Genomic DNA, 20,359 nt, shown 5'->3' with positions numbered 1-20,359 from the left:
AATCACGGTTAGGTATTTCTTCGTAAGATCTATCAAAGGATCTATTAGGCTATTAGCGAGAGACTAATTGATTCCTTGAAAAATGGTTTGACTGTTATAGATTAATGGCTTAAATATTATAAATTAATAGCTTAAATGTTATAAATTAATGGCTTAAAAGTATAAATTAATAGCTTAAATATTACAAATTGATGGCTTAGATGTTGAAAGAAGAATGTTGCCGCCATAGCTAAGGGTTACCCCAGTGTGCAACTGCGGGCGAAACGACTATCAACACCTCGTATGATTTCGAGGCTGTAAAATGGTGATGAGAGCGCGCAAAAGCTTTTGCAGCAGATCTAACACAGCGAAAGGCCGGTAGGTGGCCAGAAAGGCAAGGAAGCGCGGCGCGCAATCAATAAGCTTGCAAAACGCGGTGCGGCGATGCCTCGTGCGCGGCAGCTTCGACTGAGCTTTCAGTCGGACGTTCGGCCGCGTTGAAAGTTCACGAAGTTCGTTTGCTGGTTGTTTGATTGCTCGTTCGCTTGCTCGCGCGCATCTTGCCGCGTTACATCGGATCGTCGTCGTCGTCGTCGTCGTCGTTGTCGTTGTCGTCGTCGTCGTCGTCGTCGTCGTCGTCGTCGTCGTCGTCGTCGTCATCGTCGTCGTCGTCGTCGTCGTCGTCGTCGTCGTCGTCGTCGTCATCGTCGTCGTCGTCGTCGTCGTCGTCGTCATCGTCGTCGTCGTCGTCGTCGTCGTCGTGGCCAGGCTACGTGGTGGTGGACCTACAGCAAGTGGGAAAATGGCGACCGTGATGCGATATAAATGACTTTGGACGAAAACTCAATCGTGTAAGCCTGGCGTGATTCATTTGAAACATGGGGACCACGGAGTTCTCGGAAGACTAAATGGTTATCGAATAAGATGATTTCGGACGAAAATATTGCCCGTGTCTAGAACACTCGTTTGATTTTTCATGAAAACTCGTCCTTCCCTTATAGAGATTTTTCAAGAGAGTTGGAAGGAAAGGAGCCGATAGACATGACTGGTATAATCTGATCAATATGGGAAAACTTGACAGTTTGGTCGCGTACTTGCTGGAGAACGAGTGACGGATTTAGACTGGAATTCGATTGTCGACCAACAATCGACTCGAGCTTGAGAATGGATATCTGTAGAATGGACTAATGGTATTAAAAGCTCGCATGAGGTGTTCTTCATTTCTTAGCTGAGTGACGATTGCATTGATCGATGCCTGCTTCGATGGCTTGATAAACTTTCGCAACTGTTAACGCGATAATGCATTTGTACTTTGAAAAGAATAACAATGCCAAGTGCGATTGTAACATCTTGTCGCTCAGCTGGATGGGCAAGGTGCCGGACGAGTCACCGGAGGTACGTGACTTATTCTTTCAACGATTCCGTGTATTTTTCAGTGTTAATTGGAAATAATACATTACCTGATACATTACAATGATGTAAAAGAGGTTTATACTATAATAATTGATATATTATGGATTTGATTTAAATTACGTAGGAAAATTACGAATCAATTTATCATTATTTGTTCTGTGTAAACCGGTTAACTGACATTGGACGCGGCATGAAATTATCGTACCGGTTCGTTCCTAGGCTGTTGCGTCTTTCGATTGACTTCCTCGACAAGAGCATCAGATCGAATTTACCCCGTCTCGCATCTTTTTAAAGTGTTTTCAAGATGAAAGTCTTGTGATTCGATGATTATACTTTTATTAGGAAAAGAGGGTGGTATGGATTTTCTTGGACAATTATAATTTTGCAAGAAACTCACTTTGATGATTTGAATAATAATTAAAATAAAAGAAGGAGATACGTTAAATAATAATAGGTATTTATATTGCGGACAAATTGATTCTTAGTTACGACTGACTATACAGAAAAAAATATTAGGATATATTAAATTCAAATATGATATTACTTCGTTACAGATAATTTAAGTATAATTACATAATAGATAATTCCAATCTTTATCAGGTACATACATGCATACTTAAATTCATTATCTCTAAGTCTATTCTTACGACTACAATATGTAATTAGAGATCAAAATACTTGATTGTTTGCAGCGGTAATTTTTGTTTTAAAAAATAATTGCTTAGTGATATTTTATTTTTGCGAGTGACTGCGAAGAACAAGATTAAAAACGTATATTTCAATTATTTGCCTGGCACATAGTGATGAACATAACTTATAGGTAAGCATTAGCATACCCTTTAAAACGAAATAACTTTTTTAAGATTGGATCAAACGATTTGATGTCTTTTTGAGAAGTTACAAGGATTAGTTTATTTAATGCTGCGTGAAAAATTTTGAAAGAATTGTAACTGCTCGGAATCGTGGAGGAAATAGTAGAGGTCAAATTTTTTGGCTGAGTCTGTAATGAAAATTAAAAATATGTCGAAAGTTATCCCGAAAATTTTATCACAATCGGTTAATGTTACCGTGAGCTATAAAAATGATGAAAAATGATGAAAATTGCAGTTTTCCACGACTTTCGACCTATAACTGTACTATTATGTTTAAACATCTTTACATCTATCGGCATCCACCAATTGTTTCTGCATCGACAAATTTCGATGAAATTTTCATTGTTTCATTGTATTGAATAAATTTTCATTACAGGTTCAGAAAAAAAGTTTGTAAAAAGCGTCCTTTATTATTTTTCTCGCGATTCCGAGCAAATTACAATTCTTTCAAAATAAATATTCATACTCGGTTTTCTTAAAAACTAAATCTCGAACGAAAAAATGTTCTTCTATATTTTCTTCTTATTTTTCCATAAGGAATCACCTTACGCCCGTTTGTATGTACGTGTTATTTGATTTGTTTGTTTGTGCATTCTCTCAAAATATATTTTAATGATAAAAGATCTTAGACCTACCAATATAAAACTGGCTAGTTATGCAGCAGTTTTCAGCGTCCTGTTTCAATCTTTTAGCCAAATTGTTGACCGATAGATATGAAATGGATCAAGATTATTTCGAAATTTTTGTAAAATGATAAGATACATCAGTATGTGTATAACAGGCAAAAGGAATCTAGATGACGAAGGAGTATGGTTTTGTCGTCGAGCGATTGACTATTTTATTGGAGTTGCTTTGTTGATTTGGACCGATACAGCTTTCAACGGAAGGCCATCGACATATTCATTAACGTTGCATGCAATATTTTCAAATGATACAAGTGAGTGAAAGTCATAGATTCCGTGCGAAGCCTAACTCTTTCGCCAACCGGTTAGTAGGAAAGAATATTTCCTTCGATTTTAAAAGAATGTATAAGTGTAGAGAGACCTTGTTGCTTTACGATCCTATATAATGATACCAGCGAGGATTTTGGGACATGGCATCACAGCGTAGTCGAAGAAATTGGAATTCGTCGCGACAGAGCGGAGACGCGTACGTCACATAGAAACGGCTTAAGTTGGTCAAGGGAGCGGGAAGTTCGAAGGGGTGACGAAACACACATACATGTGTATATTCGTATGTAATCAAATCGACCAGGCAAAGATGAAGTTTGTGCTTCGTGTCTCGAATAGTAGATCTCTCTGCGATTCAACAAAACAGCCATTTCTCTCTTTTTCACAAACGTAATTTGACACATACGAGCAATTCTTGAAAGGACGCGTGATGGAATCATCAATCACAAACTACGAAACGTTTCTAACTTAAGCGATACAATATTTATGGAAAGTGAAATGCTTATGTTGGAAGTAAGTGAAAGAAAGTCGGATCTCTTTATTCGTTTTTTCCTGTATGACTTTCTTCCTAATTAATTAAATTAATATCTTTAATTAAATTATTACCTTTTTATACAAATATTAGCTTCGATGGAATCCATGGAAAAAAATTACGGTAAAGATACAGTTTCTGTACTGAATTTTCGACTTATTTTTTTAGAAAAGTCACTCCTCACAACTGCAAGGACACCCTCTGTAATTAATTATTTGTAGCGGTTAAATCAGATATAAAAAAAAAACTATAATCGTCGAAAGACATTTCTTAACACGTTCAGTGCGAGATCGATATATGTATCGAGCGGAAGATGCGCTTGTGTAATGAAGTTGGAACATATATGTATCAAGCGGCCTACGACCGGGCGACGGCCGCTATAGATCTTTATGCTAGATCTCCTATTGCTGTAATCGTCTTCCAACGATCTCTGTTTTGTTTCTACAATGTCTACTTGTCAACTACTGTTTCTACTGCGTTTGCCTCCAGAAACGGATCGGTAATTAAATCTCGTGTGTTATTCTTATAATACAGACCTAATTTGTGTCTTCATTTAATTAATTCATTCTTTGATGACGAACTCGGTACATGTATCGACATCGTTGTTTTTTTAATTGATTAAGTTGATTAAGTTAATAATTTCAACATTAAACAAAACATAGGTAATTATTAAGTTCATATACCTCGCCGATTTCAATGATTTTCGAATATATTGTCAGGAGCATGATTCTGAACAACTTTTCCCTATACGTATAACCATCGCTCGGCCTTAGTTTCCGAAATTTTTGCAAAAAGCTTTTGGTACCACTGCAGTGAATTCTGCCAATAATTGTGCGTCCGTTGTAGAGTATGCCCCTTGGAGCAGCGCAACGGCGCGGCAATCGGATAAAATAACGCTTAACCCAAATGTAATTCTTATTTTTTGCTTATAGTTTATATGTATAGGTTAAGTGTCATTTTATCCGTCCACCATGGGCTGCCCTTCAACCAAACTAAAGAATACGCTGTCACTGTCATGCAGTTACCGATGAATTTCCAATGTATGGAAAGCGACGGAAAATATATAGTGAGTGTAAAAGTGTACTCTACTTGCCGGAGGGATTTCATCGGGTCAGATCGAAAAATCGTTTAAATAAACCATTCGATCTTTTCCGTTTTCGATAGTTTCGTTCTTCGATAGAAGTAACACAGAACTTGCATACTTGCTCTTGCATTTACAATTAATGTAACGCGAATATGAAACCACGAGTCGTTCTTAACACTATCGAAAATTTATTGACCCAATTCCTTTTGGAAATCCATTGAGACATGTGGTTCTATTGCTCTTCGTCTTAAGCCTTAAGCCAGCCTGATTCCTTTTCCCCCAAAATTGCTGCTTTCTGCGCGAACAAATTGTCATTTCCACAACAAAATGTTCTTTTCGACAAAAAGGTTCACAACTTCATGATAGCGAAGAAATGCTGAAGATTATGAATGGAATAGAAAGCGCAATCGTGTTTCATTTGAAGAGTGTTGATCGCCCCCTAATTAGATACATATGTACTTTGTAAATTATTGTGAGTTACTCGGATCTAGTTTATCCTATCGATTAAAAGGATATCGTATATCGGATGCGGTTTTCATTGTGGGTTGATAGAAGACTGATAAGTTTCTTCGCGGGTAGAAAAATATTAAGGGACGTGGAGAATTTTGTATGGTTTTATTCGAGTATACTTGTGATAATGATAGGAAATCGAGAATATTGAAGCGACTATTTGATTGTTATAATCGCAGTGATGATGGTACGCAAAACATAAGGAATAAAGACAGCGAAAATGAGAGAAAGACTTCCGGAAAGATATTATCAAAGTTTAATAATTACGAATGTAATAATTAAGTTCGTTAGGTAGTTGATTGTTAATCGATTGGTTAGTTAAATATCAGAACAGTCAGGATAGAATCATCCAACTAGATTAAATTACTTGTAATTACTAATTTGATTATTAATTGATTTTTAATCAATTGTTTATCAAGGAAACATAAGTTTTAATTTCGTTTATTATAATTAACTAATTAATTAAATTCATTAGCTTTAATTAGTTATGGAATGTGGCCAACCTGTTGATGTGTCACGTATTCTCTGAATTTGATGATCTTGAAATACGTTATGAAGCTCAGCATACCGAACAACTTCTTCCTATCGATATAACCGACAGTCGGTCTTAGTATTCGAGCTATACGCAAAAATATAGTTTTTAAACTGGATTGGATTGGTAGTGGTACTAATTCGGCCGTTGTCAGGCGGTCGGCTAGCATTTAACTGCATAATTACTTTAAAGAATAATTGATTAAATTCGTCGTATGTCAATAAGAGTAATAAAAAGAGATGAAAGACGTGTGGAAAAGAAAAGAGATGTTAATGTTTTGCCAGGTTCCTAATCTTGGAGCATATAATAAAAAATTAGCAATTCGGTGTTGGAAAATGGTGTTTAAAAGTTGGAGCGATTCTTTGTCCGGCTAGTGAACGGTCTGAATGGTTATGGTTGGTTGAAATCTGTCTCGACGACGCGACGGCCCTTATTTTCTTCTTATTTTTTGTAAGGATTCGCGCTGGTTGGAGTAATTACATGTACATAATGACAGGTCCGAGGGTGAAACCCTTGTAACATTGAATACCCCGTCACCTAACGCAGCCGCGCTTAAGCGGAAGAGTTACGTGCCAACGAATAGTAATACATACCAAGCTATAGTAAGTAGATTGTGTTAGTAGACACGTAGAATGTAGAGCTGTGTGCGAGTTCACGCAATACGGTGGTGGCGTGAGTGTAAATCCATCCAATATCGAGAGGAGTGCCGAGAGCTGGCCGAACGCAAATTTTTCTGGCTTGCTGATCGATCGTGAAGATTATTATTCCCGTTTCAGTTTAAGGAATGCGAACGCCAATGAATGAAAGCCAGTGAAGAACATGGCCATTGTTATTGAATAACGAACTAGAGCCTGATACGAATTGGATAGAAAATTTAGCGATGCAAATACGCGGTTATGTGCTTATGTCGATATCTATTTATTTTACTTTAATTGTCAGTAACAAAGCATAAGCCGCATATTAATTTAAATCGTATATTTTTGTTTTTATTGTACAATATCTATTCAGACACGAAACAGTAGAAAGAGTATCTTGTAAGTGTTTTTGCCCGAATTGAATTGTTCGATTACTATTATCATCATTATCAAATAGATGATATCATGAACGAATTTGTTGACGTTTCATTGATTAAGAGTTAAACTTTGCTTATACGGTTGCCTTGATAGTAATAAAAGGCAATGATATACATACGTACGTACATACGTACATACATACATATCATGTACTGTTATATGACATGATAAACTACGTTCTATATTATTATTAGAAACTGCGAATGGGGTAAGATACATATAAACTTGAACGTGTGCTTGTTTAATAGTATTTTTTAACGGTCCGTAAAATGTATACCAGAATTTCATGCTCCTATTTTACGACACGTATGTCGAGTTCCCTCTTTCCTCTTTTATTCTCTTTAATTATCGTTACACTGTTGATTTGAGATTCTATGCCTTTGTTAAGCAGAAGTAAAAAATAATTTCGCGTTCAGCTTAAGAAAATAAACTCTCTATTCGAATAAAATTTCGATACAAATTACAATGTAGACACTTGATAATTAGTAGAAATGTTTACGTAATTAATGTCATATATACCTAAGTAATATAACCGCTCGAAAAACAGCACGAACTTACGGGATGACCTAATACAATGCTTAGTATAGATGCGATATGTCGTAATTTATGAATTACGATACTCTTAACTAAAAATGACCAATCCATGTTATAAAACAAAAGATATATTTTGAAGGAAAATTTTGTATTACAGCAAGTATGTAAATTAATTCCAAAGTTCGAATCTTGTGGTATTTATAAATTCAATTTATTGCATGACATATGTTGATTTCAAATTATTCATTTATATACATAAATATATACGCGTGGATCAGTACGTGCTTGTTTGAATTTGCATAATGAATTCATAAAAGCCCCTATACACACGTTGAAACATGTTGCGATGCATACATCTTTTATGCTTTTAGACTTTTAGACTACGATGGATTTTTAGACTATGGAAACGTGAGCCTCTCATGGTTCACTTCATAGCATCGTGCGGTCTCTTTGATGCGGATTACAAATGGACGCGTTGCGCAATACAACGGGTAGAAGGAGAGGCAGGCGCGCGAATCTGTACCATGGACACTGCTATAGAGGGTGGTACCAATACCGAATGTAATTTATAGTAAACTCTCGTCATTGTATTTTGTGTTTCAATTCTTGGGCGAACTTTGTCCAATAGATTAATAGATGCTGAAAAGTAGAACCATTCATATATAAATATTTCTGTAATCACTCTATTCGTTCGTTTTTAGTTCTTTTAATAAGGCGGAATTAGAAAATCTATTTCTCTCAATTGACCATCTTTTTATTCATTAGTTTTTGTCTTTAATTTTGCATTTTTTATAATCAACATACCTCCTATCGTTGTGGTAGGTAATAATACTGGAGTCGGAAAATAATCAGACATTTGGGAACACGTGTTTCAACACGTGTTGATACGACAACACCACAAATTACGATCTCATGAAACCTAGAGTTGTCGGTGCATGCATCACTACATGTTTTAACATTCCGTCCATTTTCCTACACCAGAAAGATGATGTTTCTTGTGAATTTACTTTCATCCAACACTAATTTCTTGTTATAACCTCGTCGCGCGATAATGGCCATTAAATAGTGTCTATGTTAGAACTGCTTGGAATACATAATGCAGCGACATATCGCTTAAAACACTTTACAACTCCTAATTCCGATACCGGTAGGTGTGAAAATCGATGCTCGCTCGAATCTTCTCTTCGTACGCTTCGTAGTGTACGCATTGTACAGAATGTACATCATGTACACGTATGTACAAAATAGGTTATGTATGTATACGATCGTGTGGATCGTATGTTGAATCAGAAGTTTGAAATAAAAACTTGTTTCGTTTAATAATTTAATCCACTAGTTTAACGTTTTCAGTTTCTTGGACGACCGTTTCAAAATATTGAATTACATTACCAACGTGCACTCTACTTCTATGATGTTTTCAGAAATATCAACGCAGAGTAACAAATATTAAGAAACCATCAAAACCTGCTATATGCGATTAAAAGTGTAATATATCCTTCAAAGGATTTATTCGATATAAAACATACATATTAATTTATTAATGATAAGTGTATTAGTCCAATAGTGTGTTAACGGTGTTTAAAAATTATAAATTAGATCTATATCTATGATTTAGATCTTCCGATAAACACGAAGTAAACGGCAATAATGGCGGTTTCTCTTGTATTTACCAGGACGATGGATGGAAACTGGACCGTACAAATTACTACCAGGAAGGATGGCTGGCCACTGGTAATGCTCGTGGTCTGGTGGGAGTGACTTTTACTACATCCCATTGTCGAACGAGAGCCACAGAACTTCCGCTAAGGGCAAATTACAACCTTCGAGGCCACCGTAGCGAGGTAAATTTTGTTTCGTCTCGCTCGCGTATATACATTTTATTTTTCCCCTCTCTCTTTTTTCTGATCCACGCAATCGTAGTGAACACAATGAAAGTGCGATGTTCACAACAAAGTGTAATTTCATTTTCTCTGTACCCCGTTTCCGAGCTACTCAAGCGGTTAATAAAAAGCGTTGACCTTTTTAATTCCTGGCATATTCTTACGATCTCTGTGGAAACGATGTCAGCCTGTGAGAATATTGATTTTAGAATGTTTCCGAGTCAAGGTCGCAAGTGCTTCCCTGTCCAAGAATCAAACTTAGCTCGGCTCACGTTCGAAGACTTTCCGCAGTTAATTCTGCTTAATTACTATTGATTCTCATTGTTATAACAGAGGCTCCTCAACTGAAACTTGATACAATAGTTTCTTGTTTATAGCGCATAACGAAACAATTTTCTCTAACTAATATACGTTGTATTTTATATACGTTTTTGGTATAATCAAGAGTGAAAACGCAGCGTAATAGAATAAAAAAAATCAAGTCTTTCCAAGTTAGTCTTAAAGGTGATAAACGTCAACAACGCAAGAAATCCTACTAGCTATGATGTTTTAAGATGTTTAATATGTTCAAAATATTTTTAATCAGTCCACTAACAACCGCTAACAAAAGTAACTGAGATGATCAGTAAGTTAACTACGTTGATGTACCCGGTATACTACACATCGTCGTGTATGTCTGTCAATCATATTATCGAAACCATATAAAAAGTCACGACGAGCGTAACAACGAACATTTATATGTATAGTGGAAGGTATGGGTAGTCTGAGGTATAGATCCATGAAAAGTATAGATCTTGAAATAGGTACATTTGGCCCAGCTTATTGTTTATATGAACAGCTAAAATAAGTAAATTATTGATTAAATTGTACGTGTTAAATATGGGCATACATATTTTGGAAAATTGGAACGATATATTGCCAAGAAAATAAAAGAACAAAGATGGAATAGTCCTCGAATAATTCAAACTGCGCGTGAATATAACAGCTACCAACGAATCTCCTATTACTCTAGCCGACGTATCCGAGTTTTGTTTTTAATCGTGCTATACGCTTCGTGTTTGTATATATAAGGATATTGTTCATGAGGTGTATATGAGAATGTAGCCATCCTAGAGCGGTCTAATACGAATATGTCTTGTCCGAAACATGCCGTGCAATTCCGATTATTTCACGTTTATGTAGAATGAAACAGAACCAGAACATACGGAACAAAATAGAGAATGATAACGAGTCAGCGATAAAAACGCCGTATTTATGTTCTATACAGCATATACATATATTGCTGTATGGGTTTTATCGACGGTAATGTAGTCCTTCTGTGTTTTCATACAATTTCTTCCTATTAATCTATTACTATATGAACCAACGTATCGGTACTTTGCAGCCAAAGGAGGTTCGATTTTATGTTTCAACCACGGCCTCTCAATACACTAAGTCACTGGTAGAACACGTTGACAGGTACAGTCGTGATACGAGTACCCAACAATTTTCAATCGGCGAACCATTTTGTGACGCTACAGAACGAAACCCATGAGGAGCTATAGAACATTGTGCTAGCGTATACGGAAGCCAGTCGGTTGCATGGCAGCCCATTAGATTAGATGATGCGCGAGCGCGTTAAATCGAGAAAGAAATTGGAAGGATGCGAGCCATGAATAATACCAATAAACAATAAATAATATTGGATAAAAAATATTTTCGACTCGTACGGAATATTTTGGGCTAGGTGATGTCAGTAAATCGATATTAAGCCGTAGGCTCAGTAGGCTGTTTTAACGAACTGCAACTGTTTCGCAGCTCAATGTCGTGCAATTACATGAAATACATATTTCGCGATAGGTTCACAGCGCTGCAACGCGACGGCAGCGGCACATGTATTTCAAATCTTCCATCAGCTCGTCACATACAATATGTATCAATATTGCCAACGTGCAATCCACTGGATTTTCACTTTCCACGCATCCATTTCTTGTCCCATTTTTACATGTTATTAGAACATATTTCACCATCCATATAACATTTAATCATCTTTTCGTCGTGAAATCATATTTTTTGATCGCGTCTTTATTTTCGTAGATACTCGAGAACCTACTTAGAATTATATATGTACATATGTACATACACACCTGGAGGGAGTATTAAAGATAAGCACATACGCACCCCTATTCTTCCATTTATCTTGTCTCGTGGTCTTTACCGTGCTTTACAGATGCAAAGGAAGACGGCTGTGACTGTCTGATACGTTTACTCCTTCGGGAAACGGACAATCGAAGTTTTGGTCTGACAATGATTCCCGGTGACTGAACATCGCGCCAAAGCGACGAATCTCTCACCGTTCTTATCAGTATTGTCCCGGTTATTATAGCGTTCACCACTTTTTACGGAAGGAAACCTTTTTAACTTTAATACTTTAATATCCTTGGTAAAAATTGTCTCTACTACATTTTCATTGTAATATTTTTAGATTTCATTATGCGTCGTTCAGTAGCATTTTATTCATAGTTTTGTGCTTTTCGTGAATCATAGCAAAGGACTAGAACGTGTCCTTTTCATTCACTTCGGTCTACATTTCAGAGTTTAAGGGTAGCCAACGTGGTATCGATCTGGCACGCAGTGCTGTTTCAGGATAGTGGTTCTCAATCCTGTCTTCAAAGATATTCCAATTTCAAGCGCCTTGATTAAAATCGAAATGGCCTTCTTTCATTGTTCCTGTGTATGCCGAGTTGACTCAATGTCAGTGTGTATCATCTAACGTCATTACCTAGTTCGCCACTCGATTGGTCAGTTCAACAATCGCAAATAACGGCTACCTAATTATGTATACGCATGCGAGTATATATGTTCATACGTTAAATTTCAATGATTTGCTCGAGTTTATATACTTTGAACAGTTTGCATTTACCTATACATAGTACGTATGTATCTGTAAAAATATTATAATTGAAATTAAAAATTTTTGGAAGATCAAACGATATATTATTGTGAAAAAGTACTTGAGATAATGTCTTGAAGAATGTATATTTTAAGCCCAGAAGATGATAATTACTTGTTATGTTCTATTTACTATTTCTATTTGACCCATTCTTAAAAGATTATTCCCTTTGAAATTATGTTTCAGAATAAAAGAAATATTAAATGTAAATAATAAAATATTAAATACATAGAGTTATATTTATTTTCTGTATGCACATGGCCAACTTTATTGATTTGTGGCGTTATTTTAATATATGTACCTACGTATGTAGTAAGTAACGATATGTACATATTGTGATTTTTACTTTGTACATATTTATTGAACACGTTAATTTCAGTTTCCTCGCTCTGTTTTACAAGTGTACAGAATGGCATTGTGTATATACACATTGTGTATATGCTCGTAATTTATTAATGAAAACTACAGGACCAGACGATATAATACCATTTATTGATTTTATTTATTATGTATATTTACCTCTATTATTAACTGATCATTCCTTTTTTGATAACTCCAAAACAAGTTTAAACAGGTTTAAATATTTGACTCATCTATTCGCTTATAATTACACACAATTAATCGATCTACTTATGAAACATATGCGATACGTTATGAATATTATAAACGTTTGGAAAGTGGAAAGCAAATAATAATAAATCTAATAGTACATAAAAAGTATCGCTAATGTTAATAACTCCTTCACATACATAACCACCTTATTGTTTTCACCTGTTGCTCAATAGAAATTCCGTTTCAATTTCGCAAAACTTTGGTGGACAACTATGGGTTCTATGCCAGTGCATAATACGCTTTAAAATCGTTTTCACAATAAATTCTATTATATCGAGCAAACGAACGAAGAAACAAGAAACCCACCCGTATCTTTCGCCGTGTGTCTTGTCAATATGATCGAGCCGTAAACCCGGAGGAATCCACCGGCAATCTAAGCTAATTTGACACAACAATTTTAAGCGGTATTTGACGGATTACTTATTTCCACATTTGACATTCCGTCGAGACATCCGTCGTTCATTCGTAACACGAACAGAAACCGTTTCTACTGAGCTGTTGCCCACCAGGATTGGACTACACAATCTTATTGTACAATAAAAAAGAAGAAATGCGATAGGACACGTAATTATTTCGATAAATTTCTCGAGGAATGTAAAATGTAAGTAAACATCGCGCGCAACGTCAAAACCTAAATCTATCTAGACATCTAGACTTCTGGACAAACGAACCCCAGGCGGTGATCGATAGGAAGAGAATCGAATTTTAGCTAACCAGGCCGAAGAAAGCAATCGTGCAACAGAATCATATTATTCTGCAGATAGTTTCATGTATAAGCGGACACTCACAGGCACATGCATGTATTGTCAGTTATTTCTGTTCTAGGCCGTGCCAACTACGGTTCGAACCTTTACGAATCAATACCACGATTATACGTGCTAGTTTTACCATCATAGCTCATTAATCACAGCTTGCAATTTTCACATTCTCTTATTTCTAATTTCACAGCTACTTTGCAATCGTTAAATTGCAATTTTCTTTATTTTCTATCTTCCTTTCCTTTTTTCATACGACTTTTGCAAACCGAATTAATCGTATGGAGGAAATAATAATTATTACCCCCTAATAATTTTAGTTAAGCATATACTATGTGCATGTTATTTAAATAAATATTTAAAAATTAGTTAAATCAGTAAGATTAGTCAGCAAAATACGAATTGTTCGATTAGAATATTTAATGTATATAGTCGATTTTTGCCATAAAAATGCTTAACCACAGAGGTAAAAATAGGTATTTGTTAACTTTCTGATGGGATCTTGTCGTAAAATCGTCAACTTCAACTTTTGTAATAAAGGGACGACTAGGCGGAATGTTAAACGAACATTGGTAAGCATTGGATGCAAGGAACTCGGTTAACGAATTCTATCAAAAGAATACGCCGTTCTGAAGTAATTAATTACGAGGAGCGTCCAAAGTTCAAACATGGGTGAATGGATTATGCCCATGACACGAAATGTGCACATGACGCGAAATACGTACCTACGCAGGACGTCCAAATCATTTTAGTTTTTTCGTTCGACTACTGCTGACTGCAGATCTAGCAGACAGATCGTTCCACTTTCAAACTATTTATATTTATTTTAATTTATTTGAAAAAGCGAAGTGACGCAGCACGATAATTGGATCACTGGCATGTGCCGATCGTGAATAAATCTTATAAATCTGGACACTCGGAACTTGACATGATGTGGCGTGCCTGGCGTCGCGTCAGGCTGCGACGCGAGGTCATATTTGGACCTGCTGAGACGTGAACGCCGGGACAGAAAATATATCACGCAATATGGAAATCAAGCCAAAAAGAGTAGAGAGATCTTCTCCTTCCAAATATGTGGCGCATACGTTTACCTTGACATTGAAAAAGACTGACTGTGTGAAAAGGAACATCATTGATTTAACGAAACATGCTTGGCTGAGAAATATTAAATACCGCCGCCTCAGATTGCCGCAGTTTTTACTGCAATGCATTAGACGTTTCGAGCGTTATACAGCAGACATCTTCAGCTTGCGAGATGACAAAAGAATGAAAAAACAAAGAAGGAGAGGTAGAAAAGATCCAGAGTTGCATTATGTCTAGCATGCGACACAAACAGAATGCTGGTGAAGATTGAGAAAAGATCATGGAATGGTACCACGGATTTATGCACTTTCGTTCCTTTTCTTCCTCTTTTCATCGAGGGACGCGACGAGTGTTAATTGACGATACGACGCATGCCTAGTTAACTAATTTCTTAGGAAAAATTGAAGGGAATAGGTGGTAATCACACAATCGGGGGAATGCGACATACCCGACGAAAAAGAAAACAAGATGCAGAGGACATATTTAACTACTCGCGGAGTGTCCACAAAGGATTATGCAAAATATATCTAAGCAAAGTTCATGGTATTGAACGAATGCCTGAGTAACTCGTTCGACCGCTGCTTTTTATATTCCGATATAAAAATGTCTAATATACATATGTATACGTATGTATACATTACTCACTTCGAATTTCGAAGGTATCAAAGAAATTGCGTTTGCGTCGCAAACTCGAGGGCTCGTCGCAAACTGATAACCGACTTTGACACCACTTTTTAATAGATTATTAAAATACTAATTATACAGGATTGTCCACTGTAACTCGGAGCCCACGCTCGTGAGAATATTGAGAATGGTAGTGCGAATCTATGAGCTGTTGGTGGAAGTACAATTAGGTGAGAACACAGCGGTTTGGCTGTCGCAGGGCTTGAAATTAGACGTCGCAATAAGGAGAAGAAAAGAAGGTTGAGAAAGCAAACCTCACGTTTCCGTCCAATGATTTTTTACTTCAATGGCGAAAAATGCAAAGACCGAATTGAAATCTTGACTGCAGTTGAAATCTTTTCGCGAGACACTGATCCCGACATTCGGATTATCTTTCATCTTACGAATGTAATACACCCCTCTAACGAAGAAACAAATAGAAATAACAAAACGAAATAAAGAACGATTGTTCATTGTTTGTAAGCTACTTTTAAGACGAGACAAAAGGTTCGTTAGATATACGCTTTGTAGAATAGAAAAGCAAAAAATTAAAAGTTTTGAAATTCTTAAACCTTTTCACTTGTTTCTCCTGTAATAGGCGATATTAAAATAAAATTTTTCGGCAATCATAGTACTAATATTGCCTATTAAAATAGAATTTTAATTTTGAGAGTTTATATTTGAAGGCTTGATCTTAATTTGCCTATGCCGCGGCGATTTCACGCTTGCTACAAACGGTGATTGATAGTGAGTAAAACCAGTCGCTCAAGGCAAATTACACTATGAATGACGAGGCCTTGGTGTTTTCAGGCTATGTAGAACGAACTGACCCAGAACTTGGTTCGGATTAAAGATTTTCACTTTTGGAATACCGAATCGCCGAGAGCAAAACTTTGCTAACTCGATAGAAAAGAAAGGACTAAGAAAGGAAAAAATACAAAAGAGAGTGAATAATACGATTCATTACCGTCGATGTTTAGGTGACAGATGACTTTAACGAAATGTTGTTTATTATTATACATGTACATTAATGAACTTTGTGTTGCAGGTAATACTAGTGAAATGGAACGAGCCATATCAAAAGTTAGCCTCGTGTGATAGTTCCGGCGTGATCTTCGTGTGGATCAAGTACGAGGGAAGATGGAGCATAGAACTGATCAACGATAGAAGCACCCCAGTTACTCATTTCTCATGGTCTCACGACGGACGAATGGCCCTTATATGCTACAGGGTAATTCGTTTTATGAAATGTCCATTGTTGAACCTTTTGTCGAAAGAAAGTTAAAAGATGCATGGAAAACTTTCCTTAGACATGAAACAAAGGACTCGAAATTCATACGATAACTGAATCTGATCTAATTCGTAACTTTCATTCATATAAATAATAAAACCAACGTATTGCATATCCGGTACTTTGAAATCACAAAGTAATAGGAGATTCGATGTAAATGCTGTGAATTAACGTTGTATAGAACTCGAGTTTTCGAAGCTTCAAGGATCAACTTTAAAAGCTGAGTGTGCGTTTTGAAGACAAACATCGTATAAAGTACAAAGCTTCGGCCTTCGAAGGTTAAAAGTAGAAGGAATAAGGTTTAGCTCTTATGAATTCACTTACTTACATACATACTTATGAATTGTTGATTGACATATTCTGCTCCTTTTCCTTGTAATTAAGTTACTAGCTTTTGAAAAATGATTGTTCATGTGAAACACTCGTTGGAACATTCGAATTAAAGTTAGAAAAGACTATCAATAGAAAATATCAATTTCGTTTACTTCTGATCTTACTTCTAAAGTTCTATAATAAGTAACTGCCATGAATTATAAGATCTATAAACAGTTCTTCAAGGTTTGTTTTACAATAATTAGTTTTAGCTATTGCAATATTTCTCCATATTTCTTCTTCTTGCGAAACAATCTCATTATATCTCATAATATCTTGTAATATTTTTATCAAAATATTATAAAATGCTTTTGACGAGAAAGAATAATCACAATTGCGGTACATTATTCTTTCCTGTTTTTCTTTCAACATTTAATTTAAGATAGAAAACGAATAAAGCTCTTCTCCTACAGGATGGTTTCGTGTTGGTTGGCAGCGTTGCTGGTCAAAGGTATTGGTCATCAATGTTGAACGACAAAGCTACCATCACCTGTGGTATTTGGACGCCTGACGATCAACAGGTAAATAAAGGATTACATTATTATGTATGTTAGAACTTTTTGTAGGAAAGACTCTTTACTCTTTCGAGATTCTAGGGTAAGTGCTGTGTGGTCTCTCACAGTGTCACAGTCACAGTCCGCTTATAGAAGAAGATCTTTTAGTACTTTAGACAAAGTTACTATTCATTGACAATGGAACGTTACGTCACTTGCCATCGCTAAACTATTTCACGCATGCCCTAAATCCATGTCAATGGTTTGATAATATGATAATATGTCATATCATTGACATTTCATACGCGACTTGGTGTCGCCGGCTATCCACTTTCCAAACATTCGCTGAAGCACCCTGCCGAGGTTCTTATTAAGCCCACGCGCCAATCATAAATTGTGGTAAGGCTAAATAGCGGCAGACTATATCCACCATTATATTATATCACGAAGGTGCATTGCCCCTAACATGTACATATGTTGTTTATAGAATTCAGACTCATTTAAAATCATCAGGGTGACCCTGCTGAGGGACTAATACAATTAAAAAAAAAAAAAAATACAAGAAAAGTTCGATAATTGCACAAAAAGATCTGCATTTACAATTGCACATTCGTCGTTTTACTATGGGGGGAAGGTTCCTTTGACGCATCGAGAAGCACGACGGCCCGCTGCGATCGAGTAGTGTAACACGATCCAATGTTATATATGTCTGAAACAATGTATCCAAGTACCAATTCAAAAAGTATAATTTTTTTACTTTTGAACTTTTAGTAACGCATTTGTACGATCTTTCAGGTTAAAATGAGACCAAAACGTGATATAATTTGAATTATATTTACTTACTGATATGCATTTAAATTATCGTTTATTAAGTGCGCAAATATGCTCCGAATTAAATCGTGTTTGGTGTCATTTTAATTAGAAGAATGTAACAAACATGTTGGTAAAAACTTGATTGATCACAAATCGAAAATAAAAAATGTTGTCTTTTGATTTAAAGGTCTCGGCTTTAAGTCGTGAGCATTAATGTTTGCCAAATGCTTCCATTCTCAGTGCCGCTTTCTCTGTCACTCGCGTTGTCCTTCTGTACGGCACGTCTAAGATCTCCGTTTCGAGGAATTGAAACATTTCCACCTCCGCATAATTTGTAAAATTTGTGCAATTATCACATTACGCATATATTGTGTAATTTTTTCTCGAAATCAGTGTAAACTAGAAATGTGAAAAAAGCTTTCTTAATGATGATAAAAGTTCAGACCGTGTTACCAATCATCACCAATATTTAAGTTGAGGCGATCAAATATCGACAAAGCCGAATGGCTAAGTAGTTTCCATCCAGTTTGTCAGTGGATAAAATTATTACACAAATTAGATTCTCTTTTTAACGCATACGATATTGATGTTGATATTCATAGGTATATTTCGGAACAACGGCTGGACAATTAATAGTAATGGACGTGCACGGAGCAATGGTGTCCGAAGTACAATTGGCAGCGGGTGTCACCTCGATGGCTTGGAGTGCCGAGAAGTTTACGATGGAAGAAGGAGATGACGATTTAACGAATGATAGACCTCATAAAGGTACGACGGCGCGGTGTAGCCTATAAAATAATGTGTTTCAACTATTAGAATCGGTATATTTTATCAGCTTAATATGTGCGAATTGTTGCATTCTAACGAGCTATATACACTTATATGTATTATATTATGGTATGTATTATACATACGTACAAACACTTTTATATTATATGCGTAGTTTTAATTTTTATATACATAACGTACATAAAGATTTTTCTTTTAATAAGGAAAAGAACGTTGACAACCTCGCACTTTCACTATCAATTAAAAAAAAACACTATAGATTTTGATGAGAGGAATTAATCTATTTTATAAATCTTAATAATTTCACTTCTGCCTGGGCCGCAATTTATTAGAACGAAATTGTAATAATTAGGTCCCTAATTAAACGATCTTCCGAATAATTAAACGATTGAATTCATTTATCTGAACTGAAACTTAAGAGTTTCACTTAAGAGTTAAGTAATAAGATTACTTGTACGAAAAATGATAATCGATAAACTTCGAAAGTCGTTTGTTCGTTGTTGAGTTCAAAGAAATAGAGTTGCGCATATTGTATAGTGCATATTACATTTAGAATTAATCAATTTACAAATTTCATATACCGTATCGAAGCGCTCTGTTAATAAAGTTTAACTCTTATAGCTTAAAATTATTACCGAGTCGCATCTGTGACTATATCTTATAACGCAGAGTAAAAATATGAAGCGCAAATTACTATGTTTATAGACGATCGAAATTACGTTCTGGCGGTTTGCCTGGCTGACGGGAGCATCGTTATGCTGCGTTCATTCGACGACGTCTCGCCTATCACGATACGTACAAAGCTGAAAGCTCCCTTGCACGCGGAATGGAGCAATTCTAGAAAATTGTTGGCAATCGCGGGAACGAAGGATACGGATAACGGTCAGAATAGCCCGCACGAATACACGAATCTCTTAAAGTTTTATTCAGTGGCCGGTACCCTTGTGTACACCGCTGCGATACCATACACGCAGGTACGTATCTTTTCAGAACGGCAGCCGCGCTTATCTAACCGAGACATTACGATGGTATACGCGTTATTTCTACTCGTCTGTTTCATATTTATATCATAGTGTGCAGTATCGGCGCTCACATGGGGTCATAACGATAGAAGACTTTTCGTTGCGACCGGGGCACGCGTTCACGCAGCATGGGTGTCAAGGTAATACTCCATTTCTTTTCACAGAAGAGCACTA

General features: G+C 36.2%; 1 protein-coding gene across 5 annotated transcripts in view; it reads left to right on the top strand.

Moving 5' to 3' along the window:
- Nucleotides 1-427: 427 nt before the first annotated feature.
- Tusp (WD40 superfamily protein Tusp) overlaps nt 428-20,359 on the top strand; it is a 28,134-nt gene continuing 8,202 nt past the window's right edge. For 2 of the 5 annotated variants that reach the window (XM_076624758.1, XM_033341215.2), the window contains exons 1-7: nt 428-1,374; nt 9,153-9,320; nt 16,453-16,635; nt 17,481-17,588; nt 18,977-19,142; nt 19,869-20,137; nt 20,237-20,325. In XM_076624758.1, the coding sequence (XP_076480873.1) occupies nt 1,279-1,374; nt 9,153-9,320; nt 16,453-16,635; nt 17,481-17,588; nt 18,977-19,142; nt 19,869-20,137; nt 20,237-20,325 (1,079 nt within the window). In that variant the 5' untranslated portion in view covers nt 428-1,278. Of the gene's footprint in view, nt 1,375-9,152; nt 9,321-16,214; nt 16,385-16,452; nt 16,636-17,480; nt 17,589-18,976; nt 19,143-19,868; nt 20,138-20,236; nt 20,326-20,359 lie in introns of all 5 variants that reach the window. The other 3 variants (XM_076624759.1, XM_076624757.1, XM_076624756.1) reach the window with 3 other exon arrangements.

Source organism: Bombus vancouverensis, chromosome 15, assembly GCF_051014615.1.
Source record: "Bombus vancouverensis nearcticus chromosome 15, iyBomVanc1_principal, whole genome shotgun sequence".
In the NCBI taxonomy this organism is placed as follows: Eukaryota; Metazoa; Arthropoda; class Insecta; order Hymenoptera; family Apidae; genus Bombus; species Bombus vancouverensis.
This window is presented reverse-complemented; position numbering and strand designations above follow the sequence as displayed.